This window comes from Bombina bombina, chromosome 7 (genome assembly GCF_027579735.1).
Source record: "Bombina bombina isolate aBomBom1 chromosome 7, aBomBom1.pri, whole genome shotgun sequence".
NCBI classification, from domain to species: Eukaryota; Metazoa; Chordata; class Amphibia; order Anura; family Bombinatoridae; genus Bombina; species Bombina bombina.
Window position 1 is genome coordinate 291,646,033 of NC_069505.1, and position 19,615 is coordinate 291,665,647.

The 19,615-nt window shown below is 46.3% G+C and overlaps 1 protein-coding gene across 2 annotated transcripts in view; it reads right to left on the minus strand.

The window, feature by feature from the left end:
• LOC128666325 (solute carrier family 41 member 1) overlaps positions 1-19,615 on the minus strand; it is a 161,449-nt gene that overhangs the window by 117,465 nt on the left and 24,369 nt on the right. For both annotated transcript variants that reach the window (XM_053720843.1, XM_053720844.1), the window contains exon 2: positions 2,621-2,945. In XM_053720843.1, the coding sequence (XP_053576818.1) occupies positions 2,621-2,914 (294 nt within the window). In that variant the 5' untranslated portion in view covers positions 2,915-2,945. The remainder of the gene's footprint in view (positions 1-2,620; positions 2,946-19,615) is intronic.

Sequence of the window (19,615 nt, forward strand, 5' to 3'; positions counted from 1 at the left end):
ATTAAACCCATCATTTTTCTTTTATTACTCAGATAGGGCTTGTGATTTTAAACAACTTTCTAATTTACTTCCATTGTCTAATTTGTTTCATTCTCTTGGTACTCTTTTTTGAAGAAGCAGCAATGTACTAATGGGAGCCAGTTAATGCACTGGGTGAGCCAATAACATGAAGCATATATGTGCAGCCACCAATCAGAAGCTCCTGAGTCTACCTAGATATCATTTTCATCAAAGGATATAAAGAGAACAAAACAAATTAGATAATAGAGGTAAATTGGAAAGTTGTTTAAAATTAGAAGCTCAATCTGAATCATGAAATGAAAAAATTGGGTTTCATGTACCTTTAAAGAGCAGACTTTATCCTATCTGTTATCTCTGACAAAACACTGAATAGCTCTGTGCCATTATCTAGCGTCTGAGGGCAGCATCACCTGTGCTCAGCATAACACACAGACAGCACACTTAGACTAATTGTTTGGTTGCCACGGGCTTGTCAGGTACTTTACCACTGCACACACAATACATATGTACTAGGTACTTTACCGCTGTATACACAATACATATGTACTAGGTACTTTACCGCTGTATACACAATACATATGTACTAGGTACTTTACCGCTGCACACACACAATACATATGTACTAGGTACTTTACCGCTGCATACACAATACATATGTACTAGGTACTTTACCGCTGCATACATAATACATATGTACTAGGTACTTTACCGCTGCATACACAATACATATGTACTAGGTACTTTACCGCTGCATACACAATACATATGTACTAGGTACTTTACCGCTGCACACACAATACATATGTACTAGGTACTTTACCGCTGTATACACAATACATATGTACTAGATACTTTACCGCTGCACACACAATACACATGTATTAGGTACTTTACCACTGCACACACAATACATATGTACTAGGTACTTTACCGCTGTATACACAATACATATGTACTAGGTACTTTACCCCTGTATAAACAATACATATGTACTAGGTACTTTACCGCTGTATACACAATACATATGTACTAGGTACTTTACCGCTGTATACACAATACACATGTACTAGGTACTTTACCACTGCACACACAATACACATGTACTAGATACTTTACCGCTGTATACACAATACATATGTACTAGGTACTTTACCGCTGTATACACAATACACATGAACTAGGTACTTTACCGCTGCACACACAATACATATGTACTAGGTACTTTACCGCTGTATACACAATACACATGTACTAGGTACTTTACCGCTGCACACACAATACATATGTACTAGGTACTTTACCGCTGTATACACAATACACATGTACTAGGTACTTTACCGCTGTATACACAATACACATGTACTAGGTATTTTACCGCTGCACACACAATACATATGTACTAGGTACTTTACCGCTGCACACACAATACACATGTGCTAGCTACTTTACCTCTATATACACAATACACATGTACTATGTACGTTACCGCTGCACACACAATACACATGTGCTAGGTACTTTACCTCTGTATACACAATACACATGTGCTAGGTACTTTACCGCTGCACACACAATACATATGTACTAGGTACTTTACCGCTGTATACACAATACACATGTACTAGGTACTTTACCGCTGCACACACAATACACATGTGCTAGCTACTTTACCTCTATATACACAATACACATGTACTATGTACGTTACCGCTGCACACACAATACACATGTGCTAGGTACTTTACCTCTGTATACACAATACACATGTGCTAGGTACTTTACTGCTATAATATTAGATGCATTTAAAAATTACACAACATTCTGATTTGATAGAGAGGTTACTTGACCTATATTGACAACAAACTGCTACCCCGGTCCCAACTCCCAGTTAACAGAAAAAAACACCAAACATCAAATACTTGCACCGAAAATCATCCGGGTTAAAAGGCACAGGAAACATATTGGGATTTTTATAGAAAATGTTAAGTTATATGTAATGAAAGTATTTTGCAATTTATTTTCAGTGTTGATTTTGTCCCCTTTTCACCACAACCCACTACTTTTTCCCTCATGTCTCAGTCTTTTGACTTTTCCCTCCTTTCTATCGGTCTCTCATTCCTCTACCTGTTCTTCTCTTGGTTCCAGCAGTCGCTCAGCTCTCAGGGACAATGTTTAAAGGGACACTGAATCCACATGTTTTCTTTCAAGATTCAGATAGAGCATGACATTTTAAGCAACTTTCTCATTTACTCCTATTATCAATTTTTCGTCGTTCTCTTGCTATATTTTTAGGTTCAGCACCATTGGAGGCTTAAATTTACCCACCAATAAGCAAGCATAACCCAGGTTCTCAACCAAAAATGGGCCGGCTCCTGTGCATCACATTCCTGCTTTTTAAATAAAGATAGCAAGGGAACGAAGAAAAAATGATAATAGGAATACATTAGATAGTTGCTTAAAATTGCATGCTCTATGTGAATCATGAAAGAAAAAAATTGTGTTTAGTGTCCCTTTAACCAGGTGAAGAAGTCATTACTGGCCTGTACTATGAAAAATGATATGATCGCTCTACTCCCCTTTCTGCATATCATGGCCTTACCTGCACAATATCCAGTACCATGCCCGCTAGCACCATACCAAGCCCTGCCAGCAAGTAGGGGAACAGAACTTGTGCAGCAATGGAGATGGCCGATTCATCCCCCGGCTTGGGCATTGGAACCTTTTTCTCAGGCGGCCGCTTTTCCAGGATAAGTGGCACCTCTTCCTCTGCCATGTCCCGGGAGCTGGCTTTGCTCTCATTGTGTTTGCTTTTGCTCTTTGATTTTTGCTTTACTCTTTCCCCATTCTTGGCACGACCTTCTTTTTTCCTGTGCCGTGTGTCCTCACCCTTCATCCTGACCCCAGTGCAAACGGGACCCTGTAATCTGAACAGAGAGAAAGGTTATTACCAGGTTAGCGTGACACAAAAACAACTTGAGATAAGGAAGACCTGACATAAAGTCTGAGCCATCTGACAAACCTCAGCTTTTATAAAGATCAGTTACAGTTATAAAGATCAGTTACATTTCCCCAAACACTGCGCTTCTCTGTACGAGTTATTGCAGAAGTATAGATCCATTGTTTATCCTGCAGAAATGTTAGCTACAGTATGCAATGCATTTCACAGGACCAACATAAAATCCCCTATTAATTAAAGGGAAAGTCAACCATAGAATTGTTATTGTTTTAAAAGATAGATAATCCCTTTATTACTTATTCCCCAGTTTTGCATAACCAACACAGTTATATTAATGTACTTTTTACCTTTGTGATTACCTTGTATCTAGGAACCTTCTTCCAGCCCCCTGATCACATGACTGTGACTGTTTATTATCTATTGTCTTAAATTTAGCATTGTTTTGTGCTAAATCTTAAATAACCCCCTGTGCCTGAACACAGTGTTATCTATATAGCCCACGTGTACTTTCTGTCTCTTTGTGTTGAAAAGAGATTTAAAAAGCATGTGATAAGAGGCAGCCCTCAAAGGTTTAGAAATTAGCATATGAGCCTACCTATGTTTAGTTTAAACTAAGAATACCAAGAGAAAAAAGCAAATTTGATGATAAAAGTAAATTGGAAAGTCAATTAAAATTAAAAGTCCTATCTGAATAATGAAAGTTTAATTTATACTTGACTGTCCCTTTAAATACAAACCTGTCTTCAAGTGTCTCAGGTTTGTAATTACTAAAGAAACAACTGGTAAGATCTGTTAGGAATCACTAAGGAAAATGAAGCAGAGACCTAAAGCAATCAGAAACTAAGGTGTTGCATCTAATGTCACCTCACAACACATTTCATGAACTTCTTTCTTCTATACTGGCCATATACCCTCCTGCTCTCCACTTTATGATGGTATCTTGCAGGGGGCAGTGTGTGCACAGCGCTGTCTATTAAACCTAATGGCCAGCCAGCTGACATCAGCTGAAGAATTAACCATGCTCTCTTTTACTCTTCACATGTACGTGATTCTGCCGTTGTGCAAGTATTGTGCCTATTTCATGCTCCGTTTGTGATATGTAGAATCTGGTACGTGAGTTTGTTCCTGTACAACTAGTGTTACAATCCTATGCGCCATTAGTGCATAACCGGTTGGTGTGTGTGACGCTGCACTTATACATGTGTCGGTTCTATACATTATTAGTACTTTGTATGACTTGCTGGTGTGTGTGACAATGGGAAACATTTTGGCTCCAACACAATTAAAGGTCACTACAATAGATGATTACAGCTCATGGCTTTATTCAAAGGAGTTTACAAGTGCAGTAATTCTACCTGTAAAGCCTGTGAATACCTAGCTGCAGGGGAAGTTTTTAAGAGCGAAGTCACACAGAAAGTGTATAAACATAGTAGGTGTTTAAACTGTAGGAATACCTATGTTGTATACCTACTGGGTTGCAGTCTTTGTCATCTCCAGTACGTAGGTATGACAACCAGGGAGTTACGTTTGCGTATCAGAGAACACCTCTCAAATATTAAGGCTGGTACCCTGACCACCCCTCTCGTCCAGCATTTCAAAAGGTTCCATAATAAGGAGAACACAATCTTTAAATGGACCATTATTGAGGTGGTAAATGCTGGGAAGAGAGGGGGGGGGGGGGGGACAGAGATCAAGCACTAGCCAAAAGAGAGGTGTTTTGGATTTTTCATCTACAGATGAGATTCCCGAAAGGACTTAGGGCTCGATTTACCAAAGCCCTACGGCTGCAAGTTCTAACAAGAACTTGCTCACCGTAATTTTACAAGCAGCGGTCACCAGACCGCCGCTTCCTTAACCTCTTCGCCACCTCTAAGGTGGCGAAATTCACTCTCCGTGGTCAAGTCCGACCGAGGAGATAGGACAGCTCCTGCCCGTGCGTGATTGGCTGTGCGCGGGCAAGGTGCGGGATAGCAAGCAAGCTCAAAATTTCGCGCGTGTGCAATGGTGATTACATGCGGGTAATTTCGCCCCACCACAGGCGAGCTGAGGCGTATAGGGGCGCATATATATATGTCTATGTTTGAGTATGTATTAATGTTTTCCCATATAATATCATGGTCCCTTTAAGCAATGGGAAACAATGCTAAATACATCATTATTTTGGCACAGTGATATTTTCAACACATAAAGAGAAATAGGAGTGTTAAGAAAGAATATATATATTGCTACAAACTAGCTGTGTGGTTCATGATTGTACTCTATTAGGTATATGAAGAAGGGAGTTAGTATATCTTTAATGAAAAGGTTGTACACTCTTATTATTTTCATTGTTTTTGATAAAGGCTTTTGTATAAAGTATATGTTACCAATAAAAAATAGCCTTATTACAACAAAGGATATAATGACAAGAAATAAGTTCAAAATATGTATGAATATGTAAATAGACCCATATAGATTAACGTATATATAACTGTTCTACTGTTTCCAATTTATCTGTTATTATATTTGATTTTTACTTAATGAGTATTTGGTGTATTTAATTTTCTTTACATATAAATAAAGTAATTTTGTAACAGGCTCCGGTGTGCAGTAATCATCATAGTGTATTAAAATATGTATTATAGACAGTAGATTGCTTCTATGATGATTAGTATACACCTGTCCATTAGGGAATAGAATGCTTTTACTTCCTTTTTAAGCTCAAAAGCTGTAGGAAACATTAGAGGGCTATGAGAACGGCACCAATGCTGAAACGTGTAAGCCTCATTTGCAGCTGAATGGGCTGTTCTGACACACCATTGTACCTGTTTTAATGAAGCAAATAAAGACTGTTTTTAAGCTGACAACTCTTCTGAATCATAGTTCTTTTTTTGAATGCACCTATACATTACAATTGTATACCTACACCTATACAATTGCCCGTTACAGAGGAAAAATGTTCTGCCTTTATACTATCCTCTCACCTCACTACCTGTGCCCTCGACCCCCATCCCCTCACAACTACTACCCTCCCTCTCTTCTACCTTTACCCTTATACTCACACATCTCCAACCTCTCCCTCAGCACTGGTATAGTTCCCACATCTCTTAAATATGCATTAGTCACACATATCCTCAAAAAACCTTCTCTCGATCCAACCTCCCCATCCAACTACCGCCCTATTTCCCTACTCCCTCTTGCCTCAAAGCTTCTTGAAAAACTAGTACATGCACGCCTATCCCATTTTCTTACATTAAACTTACTTCTTGATCCACTGCAATCTGGATTTTGCCCCCTTCACTCAGCAGAGACAGCAATTGTTAAGGTTACCAACGACCTACTTACAGCAAAATCCAAAGGCCACTTCTCTCTACTTATCCTCCTTGATCTGTCTGCAGCCTTTGACACTGTCGACTACCCTCTTTTGCTCCAAACCCTCCAATCCTTTGGCATCTGCGACACAGCTCTCTCTTGGTTCTCTTCCTATTTGCCTAACCGTACCTTTAGTGTAGCCTTCTCTGGGGCATCCTCTGCCCCGTTACCTCTTTCTGTTGGGGTACCGCAAGGCTCTGTCCTCGGTCCCCTCCTCTTCTCAATCTACATGTCCTCATTAGGTTCCTTAATAAAGTCCCATGGGTTTCATTATGATTTGTATGCTGACGATACCCAAATCTACCACTCTGCACCAGAACTATCTCCTTCCTTGCTAACCCGTGTCACTAAATGTCTCATATCTCATCTTGGATGTCCTCTCACTACCTCAAGCTAAATCTGTCCAAAACTGAGCTCCTTATTTCCCACCCTTCTTCCAAAATCTCCACCCCCCATGTCTCTATAACTGTTGATAACTCCATCATTACCCCAACCTCACATGTCCGATGTCTTGGGGTCACACTTGACTCAGACCTGTCTTTCACTCCTCACATTCAGTTCTTGGCTAAAGCCTGCCACTTCCACCTTAAAAACATTGCTAAAATTAGACATTTCCTTACACAAGACACAACTAAGATTTTAATCCACTCTCTCATCCTTTCCCGCCTCGACTACTGCAACTCCATCCTCTCTGGTCTCCCTAGCTGCCGCCTAGCTCCTTTACAATCCATAATAAATGCCTCTGCCAGGCTCATCTTCCTTACACGTAGCTCTTCATCTGCCGCAACTCTCTGCCAATCCCTTCACTGGCTTCCCCTTGCCTTCAGGATTAAACACAAAATTCTCACTCTGACACACAAAGCCCTCAATTGCATTGCTCCCCCCTACATCTCAGACCTTGTCTCCAGATACTCTTCCTCCCATCCCCTTCGCTCCGCTCATGATCTCCTACTCTTCTCCTCTCTTGTTACCTCCTCACATTCCCGTTTATCAGATTTCTCCAGACTGGCTCCCATTCTTATAAAACTCTCTACCTCACTCCACAAGACTCTCCCCTAGTTTTTAACATGAGATGGTTCTATACATAATTAGTGCTTTGTATGAGCTGTTGATGTGTGTGACGCTGCACCTATACAACATGTGACGGTTCTATACATCATTAGTGCTTTGTATAACCGGTTGGTGTGTGTGACGCTGCACCTATACAACATGTGACGGTTCTATACATCATTAGTGCTTTGTATAACCGGTTGGTGTGTGTGACGCTGCACCTATACAACATGTGACGGTTCTATACATCATTAGTGCTTTGTATAACCGGTTGGTGTGTGTGATGCTGCACCTATACAACATGAGACGGGTTTATACATCATTAGTGCTTTGTATAACCGGTTGGTGTGTGTGACGCTGCACCTATACAACATGTGACGGTTCTATACATCATTAGTGCTTTGTATAACCGGTTGGTGTGTGTGACGCTGCACCTATACAACATGTGACGGTTCTATACATCATTAGTGCTTTGTATAACCGGTTGGTGTGTGTGATGCTGCACCTATACAACATGAGACGGGTTTATACATCATTAGTGCTTTGTATAACCGGTTGGTGTGTGTGATGCTGTACCTATACAACGTGAGACGGGTTTATACATCATTAGTGCTTTGTATAACCGGTTGGTGTGTGTGATGCTGCACCTATACAACATGTGTCGGGTCTATACATCATTAGTGCTTTGTATAACCGGTTGGTGTGTGTGACGCTGCACCTATACAACATGTGGCGGGTCTATACATCATTAGTGCTTTGTATGAGCGGTTGGTGTGTGTGACGCTGCACCTATACAACATGTGACGGGTCTATACATCATTAGTGCTTTGTATAACCGGTTGGTGTGTGTGATGCTGCACCTATACGACATGTGACGGTTCTATACATCATTAGTGCTTTGTATAACCGGTTGGTGTGTGTGACACTGCACCTATACAACATGTGATGGGTCTATACATCATTAGTGCTTTGTATGACCGGTTGGTGTGTGTGACGCTGCACCTATACAACATGTGACAGTTCTATAAATCATTAGTGCTTTGTATAACCGGTTGGTTTGTGTGATGCTGCACCTATACAACATGTGACGGCTCTATACATCATTAGTGCTTTGTATGAGCGGTTGGTGTGTGTGATGCTGCACCTATACAACATGTGTCGGGTCTATACATCATTAGTGCTTTGTATAACTGGTTGGTGTGTTTGACGCTGCACCTATACAACATGTGACGAGTCTATACCTCATTAGTGCTTTGTATGACCGGTTGGTGTGTGTGACACTGCACCTATACAACATGAGACGGGTTTATACATCATTAGTGCTTTGTATGACCGGTTGATGTGTGTGATGCTGCACCTATACAACATGAGACGGCCCTACACATCATTAGTGCTTTGTATGACCGGTTGGTGTGTGTGACGCTGCACCTTTGCAACATGTGACGGGTCTATACATCATTAGTGCTTTGTATAACCGGTTGGTGTGTGTGATGCTGCACCTATACAACATGTGACGGTTCTATACATCATTAGTGCTTTGTATGACCGGTTGATGTGTGTGACACTGCACCTATACAACATGTGATGGTTCTATACATCACTAGTGCTTTGTATAACTGGTTGGTGTTTGTGACGCTGCACTTATACAACATGTGACGGCTCTATACATCATTAGTGCTTTGTATAACTGGTTGGTGTGTGTGACGCTGCACCTATACAACATGTGATGGGTCTATACATCATTAGTGCTTTGTATGACGGGTTGGTGTTTGTGACGCTGCACCTATACAACATGTGATGGCTCTATACATCATTAGTGCTTTGTATAACTGGTTGGTGTGTGTGACGCTGCACCTATACAACATGTGATGGGTCTATACATCATTAGTGCTTTGTATGACCGGTTGATGTGTGTGACGCTGCACCTATACAACATGAGACGGCTCTACACTTCATTAGTGCTTTGTATGACCGGTTGGTGTGTGTGACGCTGCACCTATACAACATTTGACGGTTCTATACATCATTAGTGCTTTGTATGACCGGTTGGTGTGTGTGACGCTGCACCTATACAACATTTGACGGTTCTATACATCATTAGTGCTTTGTATGACCGGTTGGTGTGTGTGACGCTGCACCTATACAACATTTGACGGTTCTATACATCATTAGTGCTTTGTATGACCGGTTGGTGTGTGTGACGCTGCACCTATACAACATTTGACGGTTCTATACATCATTAGTGCTTTGTATAACCGGTTGGTGTGTGTGATGCTGCACCTATACAACATGAGACGGCTCTATACATCATTAGTGCTTTGTATAACCGGTTGGTGTGTGTGACACTGCACCTATACAACATGAGACGGGTTTATACATCATTAGTGCTTTGTATGACCGGTTGGTGTGTGTGACGCTGAACCTATACAACATTTGACGGTTCTATACATCATTAGTGCTTTGTATGACCGGTTGGTGTGTGTGACGCTGCACCTATACAACATTTGACGGTTCTATACATCATTAGTGCTTTGTATAACCGGTTGGTGTGTGTGATGCTGCACCTATACAACATGAGACGGCTCTATACATCATTAGTGCTTTGTATAACCGGTTGGTGTGTGTGACACTGCACCTATACAACATGAGACAGGTTTATACATCATTAGTGCTTTGTATGACCGGTTGATGTGTGTGATGCTGCACCTATACAACATGAGACGGCCCTACACATCATTAGTGCTTTGTATGACCGGTTGGTGTGTGTGATGCTGCACCTATACAACATGAGACGGCCCTACACATCATTAGTGCTTTGTATGACCGGTTGGTGTGTGTGACGCTGCACCTTTGCAACATGTGACGGGTCTATACATCATTAGTGCTTTGTATAACCGGTTGGTGTGTGTGATGCTGCACCTATACAACATGTGACGGCTCTATACAACATTAGTGCTTTGTATGACCGGTTGATGTGTGTGACACTGCACCTATACAACATGTGATGGTTCTATACATCACTAGTGCTTTGTATAACTGGTTGGTGTTTGTGACGCTGCACTTATACAACATGTGACGGCTCTACACTTCATTAGTGCTTTGTATGACCGGTTGGTGTGTGTGACGCTGCACCTATACAACATTTGACGGTTCTATACATCATTAGTGCTTTGTATGACCGGTTGGTGTGTGTGACGCTGCACCTATACAACATGTGACGAGTCTATACATCATTAGTGCTTTGTATAACCGGTTGGTGTGTGTGATGCTGCACCTATACAACATGTGACGAGTCTATACATCATTAGTGCTTTGTATAACTGGTTGGTGTTTGTGACGCTGCACTTATACAACATGTGATGGGTCTATACATCATTAGTGCTTTGTATGACCGGTTGGTGTGTGTGACACTGCACCTATACAACATGTGACGGGTTTATACATCATTAGTGCTTTGTATGACCGGTTGGTGTTTGTGACGCTGCACCTATACAACATGTGACGGGTTTATACATCATTAGTGCTTTGTATAACCGGTTGGTGTGTGTGACACTGCACCTATACAACATGTGACGGGTTTATACATCATTAGTGCTTTGTATAACCGGTTGGTGTGTGTGATGCTGCACCTATACAACATGTGACGGTTCTATACATCATTAGTGCTTTGTATGACCGGTTGGTGTGTGTGACGCTGCACCTATACAACATTTGACAGTTCTATACATCATTAGTGCTTTGTATAACCGGTTGGTGTGTGTGACGCTGCACCTATACAACATGTGACGGTTCTATACATCATTAGTACTTTGTATGACCGGTTGGTGTGTGTGACGCTGCACCTATACGACATGTGACGGTTCTATACATCATTAGTGCTTTGTATAACCGGTTGGTGTGTGTGTGACGCTGCACCTATACAACATGTGACGGTTCTATACATCATTAGTGCTTTGTATGAGCGGTTGGTGTGTGTGACGCTGCACCTATACAACATGTGACGGGTCTATACATCATTAGTGCTTTGTATGACCGGTTGGTGTGTGTGATGCTGCACCTATACAACATTTGACGGTTCTATACATCATTAGTGCTTTGTATAACCAGTTGGTGTGTGTGACGCTGCACCTATACAACATGTGACGGTTCTATACATCATTAGTGCTTTGTATAACCGGTTGGTGTGTGTGACGCTGCACCTATACAACATGTGTCGGGTCTACACATCATTAGTGCTTTGTATGACCGGTTGATGTGTGTGACGCTGCACCTATACAACATGTGACGGTTCTATACATCATTAGTGCTTTGTATAACCGGTTGGTGTGTGTGATGCTGCACCTATACAACATGAGACGGCTCTACACATCATTAGTGCTTTGTATGACCGGTTGGTGTGTGTGACGCTGCACCTATACAACATGTGACGGGTCTATACACCATTAGTGCTTTGTATGACGGGTTGGTGTTTGTGACGCTGCACCTATACAACATGTGACGGTTCTATACATCATTAGTGCTTTGTATGACCGGTTGATATGTGTGACACTGCACCTATACAACATGTGACGGGTCTATACATCATTAGTGCTTTGTATGACCGGTTGATGTGTGTGACACTGCACCTATACAACATGTGACGGGTCTATACATCATTAGTGCTTTGTATGACGGGTTGGTGTTTGTGACGCTGCACCTATACAACATGTGACGGGTCTATACATCATTAGTGTTTTGTATGACCGGTTGGTGTGTGTGACGCTGCACCTATACAACATGTGACGGGTCTATACATCATTAGTGCTTTGTATGACCGGTTGATGTGTGTGACACTGCACCTATACAACATGTGGCGGGTCTATACATCATTAGTGCATTGTATGACCGGTTGATGTGTGTGACACTGCAACCTATACAACATGTGACGGGTCTATACATCATTAGTGCTTTATATGACCGGTTAGTGTGTGTGACGCTGCACCTATACAACATGTGACGGGTCTATACATCATTAGTGCTTTATATGACCGGTTAGTGTGTGTGACGCTGCACCTATACAACATGTGACGGGTCTATACATCATTAGTGCTTTATATGACCGGTTAGTGTGTGTGACGCTGCACCTATACAACATGTGACGGGTCTATACATCATTAGTGCTTTATATGACCGGTTAGTGTGTGTGATGCTGCACCTATACAACATGTGACGGGTCTATACATCATTAGTGCTTTATATGACCGGTTAGTGTGTGTGACGCTGCACCTATACAACATGTGACGGGTCTATACATCATTAGTGCTTTGTAAAACCGGTTGGTGTGTGTGACGCTGCACCTATACAACATGTGACGGGTCTATACATCATTAGTGCTTTGTATGACCGTTTGATGTACGTGAATCTGCCCCTATACAACTTGTATGACTGAGCCATGCATCATTTGGGCTTGTGTTTGTGTTGTACAATGTTTCCCTATACAACCTGTAACTGTTCTATGCATCATTTCTTCACTGAGTAAAAGGACAGGTATATAATATTTAAAGGGACATAAAACCCCAAATTTTTCTTTCATGATTGAGACAGAACATACAAATTTAATCAAATGGTCTTCATTTTCTTGTTATACTTTGTTGAAAAACAGGAAGGTAAGTTCAGGAGCGTGCACGTGTCTGCAGCACTATATGGCAGCAGTCGCGCAACATTGTTGTACATTTGCAAGAGCACTAGATGGCAGCACTATTTCCTGTCATGTAGTGCCCCAGATATGTGCATGCTACCTATCTAAATATCTCTTCAACAAAGAATAACACAAGAACAAAACACATTTGATAATAGAAGTAAATTGGAAACTTTTTAAATATTTTATTCTCTATATGAAAAATAAAAAACAAATTTGGGTTTCATGTCCCTTTCTTTCATGATTTAGAAAGAGCATGTGATTTTATACAACTTTCTAATTTACTTCTATTATCTAATTTGCTTCATTCTTTTGATATCCTTTGCTGAAAAGCATATCTAGATAGGCTCAGTAGCTGCTGATTGGTTGCTGCACATAGATGACTTGAGTGATTGGCTCACCCATGTGCATTGCTATTTCTTCAACAAAGGATACCAAAAGAATGAAGCTAATTAGATAGTAGAAGTAAATTGGAATGTTGTTAAAATATGAATTTTCTATCTGAAACATGAAAGAAGAATTTTTGGGTTTAGTGTCCCTTTAAAGGCCTATAAATAGACATGAAGGAAAACCGACAGAACGTCTTATTCAGATACAAATAAATATATAGCGAAAAAAATAGGTTAGTGCTTGTGAAATGCTTGTGCAAAAGAAATATAAAAAGATACACAAATAAAAAGAATAGAAACGAGAAAACAGAGAATGGCAGTTTTTTTACTATTCTGTTTCTAGTTGCCCATCAGACTGTTCCTTTTAAGGACACTCAAATGTACTTAAAGGGACATTAAACACTAAATAAATGCTAGATAGAATGATACAAAGAAAAGATTAGTCTGCGAATAATATGTAAAGTTTAATTAGTTGTTTAAATATTGACAAAATAAGTGTAAAGTTGTAGTGTCTATAAAACAATGGGAGCTGCCATGTTGTAACTTGTGTTACCTTCTCTGCTGTGGCCAATTAGGGACAGTTATAAATAGGTAGGGTGACCATATTGCCGCTTTAAAAAGGGACACATGAAAAATACATATGTCAGGGCTGTTTAAAGAAATGTTTTGTATAAGAACCCTGACACATGTATTTTTCATGTGTCCCTTTTTAAAGTGGCAATATGGTTACCCTATAAATAGGTCACTAGAGTGTGCAGCCAATGGCTGTGTGGAATATAACTGTGTTCTGCACTTTTATTTCTAACAGGAACTAAAAAGCTCACAATTTTAGAATGGAATTACAGGAAATGCGACAAAATAAATTTTGTTGCATTTTATATATATATTTTATTTATCATTTTATATTACTAAATGTTTAATGTCCATTTAAGGTATTTAATATGACATTTCCCCCCACAGACATATATGTATGATTCTTGTGTAATGTACGGCAATATTGTCGTGTGCACTGTTCCGCTGACATAAGCGGATCCTTTCTCCTGGCTTATGATCTCAGTTTACTATTGCAGAAATAGAGAGAACATTAGATGGCTGAATGAGACACAAATATCTGTACAGCTATTTATATTTGTCACCGAAAGTATGTGGCACTGAGTATATGATCAGCCAAACAAATATATGACAGGGATGTGACAGAAGAGGACAAAAAAGATGGAGCTATTCAGTGAGAAGAGGGACAGTGTGCAAACATAAGGCAGAAAAAAAAAAAAATTCAGAAGTTGACACAATATCAACGACTGGGCACATAAGAATTACACAGCGCAATGCACGGGGGGGGCAGTGAGAGCAGGGGGGGACTCAGACAGTGAGAGCAGGGGGAGGACAGTGAGACCGGGGGGGGGGGGGCGCAGTGAGACCAGGGGGGGGGGGGCAGTGAGACCAGGGGGGGGGGGGCAGTGAGACCAGGGTGTCAGGGTTCTTATACAAAACATTTCTTTAAACAGCCCTGACATATGTATTTTTCATATGTGTCCCTTTTTAAAGCGGCAATATGGTCACCCTACCTATTTATAACTGTCCCTAATTGGCCACAGCAGAGAAGGTAACCTAAGTTACAATATGGCAGCTCCCATTGTTTTATAGACACTACAACTTTACACGTATTTTGTCAATATTTAAACAACTAATTAAACTTTAAAAAAACACATCTACATATTATTCTCAGACTAATCTTTTCTTTGCATCATTCTATCTAGCATTTATTTAGTGTTTAATGTCCCTTTAAGTACATTTGAGTGTCCTTAAAAGGAACAGGGGGGGACAGTGAGACCAGGGGGGGGGACAGTGAGACCAGGGGAGACTCAGATAGTGGGAGCAGGAGAGACTCAGACAGTGGGAGCGAGGGGGGACAGTGAGAGCAGGGGGGGCATATAGTGAGAGCAGGGAGGACAGTGAGAGCAAGGGGGCTCAGATAGTGGGAGCAGGGGGGCTCAGAGTGAGAGCAGGGGGGGGACAGTGAGAGCAGGGGGGGAACAGTGAGAGCAGGGGGGACAGTGAGAGAGAACAGTGAGAGCAGGGGGGGACAGTGAGAGCAGGGGGGGGGACAGTGAGAGCGGGGGGGACAGTGAGAGCAGGGGGGGGACAGTGAGAGCAGGGGGGGGACAGTGAGAGCAGGGGGGGGACAGTGAGAGCAGGGGGGGGACAGTGAGAGCAGGGGGGGGACAGTGAGAGCAGGGGGGGGGGACACGTGAGAGCAGGGGGGGGGGACACGTGAGAGCAGGGGGGGGGACACGTGAGAGCAGGGGGGGGACACAGTGAGAGCAGGGGGGGGGACACAGTGAGAGGGGGGGGGACACAGTGAGAGCAGGGGACACACAGTGAGAGCAGGGGGACACACAGTGAGAGCAGGGGGACACACAGTGAGAGCAGGGGACGGACACACAGTGAGAGCAGGGGACGGACACACAGTGAGAGCAGGGGACGGACACACACAGTGAGAGCAGGGGACGGACACACACAGTGAGAGCAGGGGACGGACACACACAGTGAGAGCAGGGGACGGACACACACAGTGAGAGCAGGGGACGGACACACACAGTGAGAGCAGGGGACGGACACACACAGTGAGAGCAGGGGACGGACACACACAGTGAGAGCAGGGGACGGACACACACAGTGAGAGCAGGGGACGGACACACACAGTGAGAGCAGGGGACGGACACACACAGTGAGAGCAGGGGACGGACACACACAGTGAGAGCAGGGGACGGACACACACAGTGAGAGCAGGGGACGGACACACACAGTGAGAGCAGGGGACGGACACACACAGTGAGAGCAGGGGACGGACACACACAGTGAGAGCAGGGGACGGACACACACAGTGAGAGCAGGGGACGGACACACACAGTGAGAGCAGGGGACGGACACACACAGTGAGAGCAGGGGACGGACACACACAGTGAGAGCAGGGGACGGACACACACAGTGAGAGCAGGGGACGGACACACACAGTGAGAGCAGGGGACGGACACACACAGTGAGAGCAGGGGACGGACACACACAGTGAGAGCAGGGGACGGACACACACAGTGAGAGCAGGGGACGGACACACACAGTGAGAGCAGGGGACGGACACACACAGTGAGAGCAGGGGACGGACACACACAGTGAGAGCAGGGGACGGACACACACAGTGAGAGCAGGGGACGGACACACACAGTGAGAGCAGGGGACGGACACACACAGTGAGAGCAGGGGACGGACACACACAGTGAGAGCAGGGGACGGACACACACAGTGAGAGCAGGGGACGGACACACACAGTGAGAGCAGGGGACGGACACACACAGTGAGAGCAGGGGACGGACACACACAGTGAGAGCAGGGGACACACAGTGAGAGCAGGGGACGGACACACACAGTGAGAGCAGGGGACGGACACACACAGTGAGAGCAGGGGACGGACACACACAGTGAGAGCAGGGGACGGACACACACAGTGAGAGCAGGGGACAGACACACACAGTGAGAGCAGGGGACGGACACACACAGTGAGAGCAGGGGACGGACACACACAGTGAGAGCAGGGGACGGACACACACAGTGAGAGCAGGGGACGGACACACACAGTGAGAGCAGGGGACGGACACACACAGTGAGAGCAGGGGACGGACACACACAGTGAGAGCAGGGGACGGACACACACAGTGAGAGCAGGGGACGGACACACACAGTGAGAGCAGGGGACGGACACACACAGTGAGAGCAGGGGACGGACACACACAGTGAGAGCAGGGGACGGACACACACAGTGAGAGCAGGGACGGACACACACAGTGAGAGCAGGGACGGCACACACAGTGAGAGCAGGGACGGCACACACAGTGAGAGCAGGGACGGCACACACAGTGAGAGCAGGGACGGCACACACAGGGAGAGCAGGGACGGCACACACAGTGAGAGCAGGGACGGCACACACAGTGAGAGCAGGGACGGCACACACAGTGAGAGCAGGGACGGCACACACAGTGAGAGCAGGGACGGCACACACAGTGAGAGCAGGGACGGCACACACAGTGAGAGCAGGGACGGCACACACAGTGAGAGCAGGGACGGCACACACAGTGAGAGCAGGGACGGCACACACAGTGAGAGCAGGGACGGCGCACACAGTGAGAGCAGGGACGGCGCACACACAGTGAGAGCAGGGACGGCACACACAGTGAGAGCAGGGACGGCGCACACACAGTGAGAGCAGGGACGGCGCACACACAGTGAGAGCAGGGGACGGCACACACAGTGAGAGCAGGGACGGCGCACACACAGTGAGAGCAGGGACGGCACACACAGTGAGAGCAGGGACGGCACACACAGTGAGAGCAGGGACGGCGCACACACAGTGAGAGCAGGGGGGGGCACACACAGTGAGAGCAGGGGGGGGGCACACACAGTGAGAGCAGGGGGGGGCACACACAGTGAGAGCAGGGGGGGGGGCACACACAGTGAGAGCAGGGGGGGGGCACACACAGTGAGAGCAGGGGGGCACACACAGTGAGAGCAGGGGGGGCACACACAGTGAGAGCAGGGGGGGCACACACAGTGAGAGCAGGGGGGGCACACACAGTGAGAGCAGGGGGGGCACACACAGTGAGAGCAGGGGGGGCACACACAGTGAGAGCAGGGGGGGGCACACACAGTGAGAGCAGGGGGGGGCACACACAGTGAGAGCAGGGGGGGGCACACACAGTGAGAGCAGGGGGGGGCACACACAGTGAGAGCAGGGGGGGGCACACACAGTGAGAGCAGGGGGGGCACACACAGTGAGAGCAGGGGGGGCACACACAGTGAGAGCAGGGGGGGCACACACAGTGAGAGCAGGGGGGCATACACAGTGAGAGCAGGGGGGGCACACACAGTGAGAGCAGGGGGGGCACACACAGTGAGAGCAGGGGGGGCACACACAGTGAGAGCAGGGGGGGCACACATAGTGAGAGCAGGGGGGGGACAGTGAGAGCAGGGGGGGGACAGTGAGAGCAGGGGGGGGGACAGTGAGAGCAGGGGGGGGACAGTGAGAGCAGGGGGGGCACACACAGTGAGAGCAGGGGGGGCACACATAGTGAGAGCAGGGGGGGGACAGTGAGAGCAGGGGGGGGACAGTGAGAGCAGGGGGGGGACAGTGAGAGCAGGGGGGGCAGTGAGAGCGGGGGGGGGGCAGTGAGAGCAGGGGGGGGGGCAGTGAGCAGGGGGGGGGACAGTGAGAGCAGGGGGGGGGACAGAGAGCAGGGGGGGGGACAGAGAGCAGGGGGGGGGACAGAGAGCAGGGGGGGGGGGACAGAGAGCAGGGGGGGGACAGTGAGAGCAGGGGGGGGACAGTTAGAGCAGGGGGGGGGACAGAGAGCAGGGGGGGACAGTGAGAGCAGGGGGGGGCAGTGAGAGCAGGGGGGGGCAGTGAGAGCAGGGGGGGGACAGTGAGAGCAGGGGGGGGACAGTGAGAGCAGGGGGGGGGGACAGTGAGAGCAGGGGGGGACAGTGAGAGCAGGGGGGGACAGTGAGAGCAGGGGGGGGCAGTGAGAGCAGGGGGGGGCAGTGAGCAGGGGGGGGGACAGTGAGAGCAGGGGGGGGGACAGAGAGCAGGGGGGGGGACAGAGAGCAGGGGGGGGACAGAGAGCAGGGGGGGGGACAGAGAGCAGGGGGGGGACAGAGAGCAGGGGGGGGACAGTGAGAGCAGGGGGGGGACAGTGAGAGCAGGGGGGGGGGGCAGTGAGAGCAGGGGGGGGGACAGTGAGAGCAGGGGGGGGACAGTGAGAGCAGGGGGGGGGACAGTGAGAGCAGGGGGGGACAGTGAGAGCAGGGGGTGACAGTGAGAGCAGGGGGGGACAGTGAGAGCAGGGGGGGACAGTGAGAGCAGGGGGGGGGACAGTGAGAGCAGGGGGGGGGACAGTGAGAGCAGGGGGGGGACAGTGAGAGCAGGGGGGGGGGACAGTGAGAGCAGGGGGGGGGACAGTGAGAGCAGGGGGGGGGACAGTGAGAGCAGGGGGGGGGACAGTGAGAGCAGGGGGGGGACAGTGAGAGCAGGGGGGGACAGTGAGAGCAGGGGGGGGGACAGTGAGAGCGGGGGGGGGGGGCAGTGAGAGCGGGGGGGGGGCAGTGAGAGCAGGGGGGGGGGCA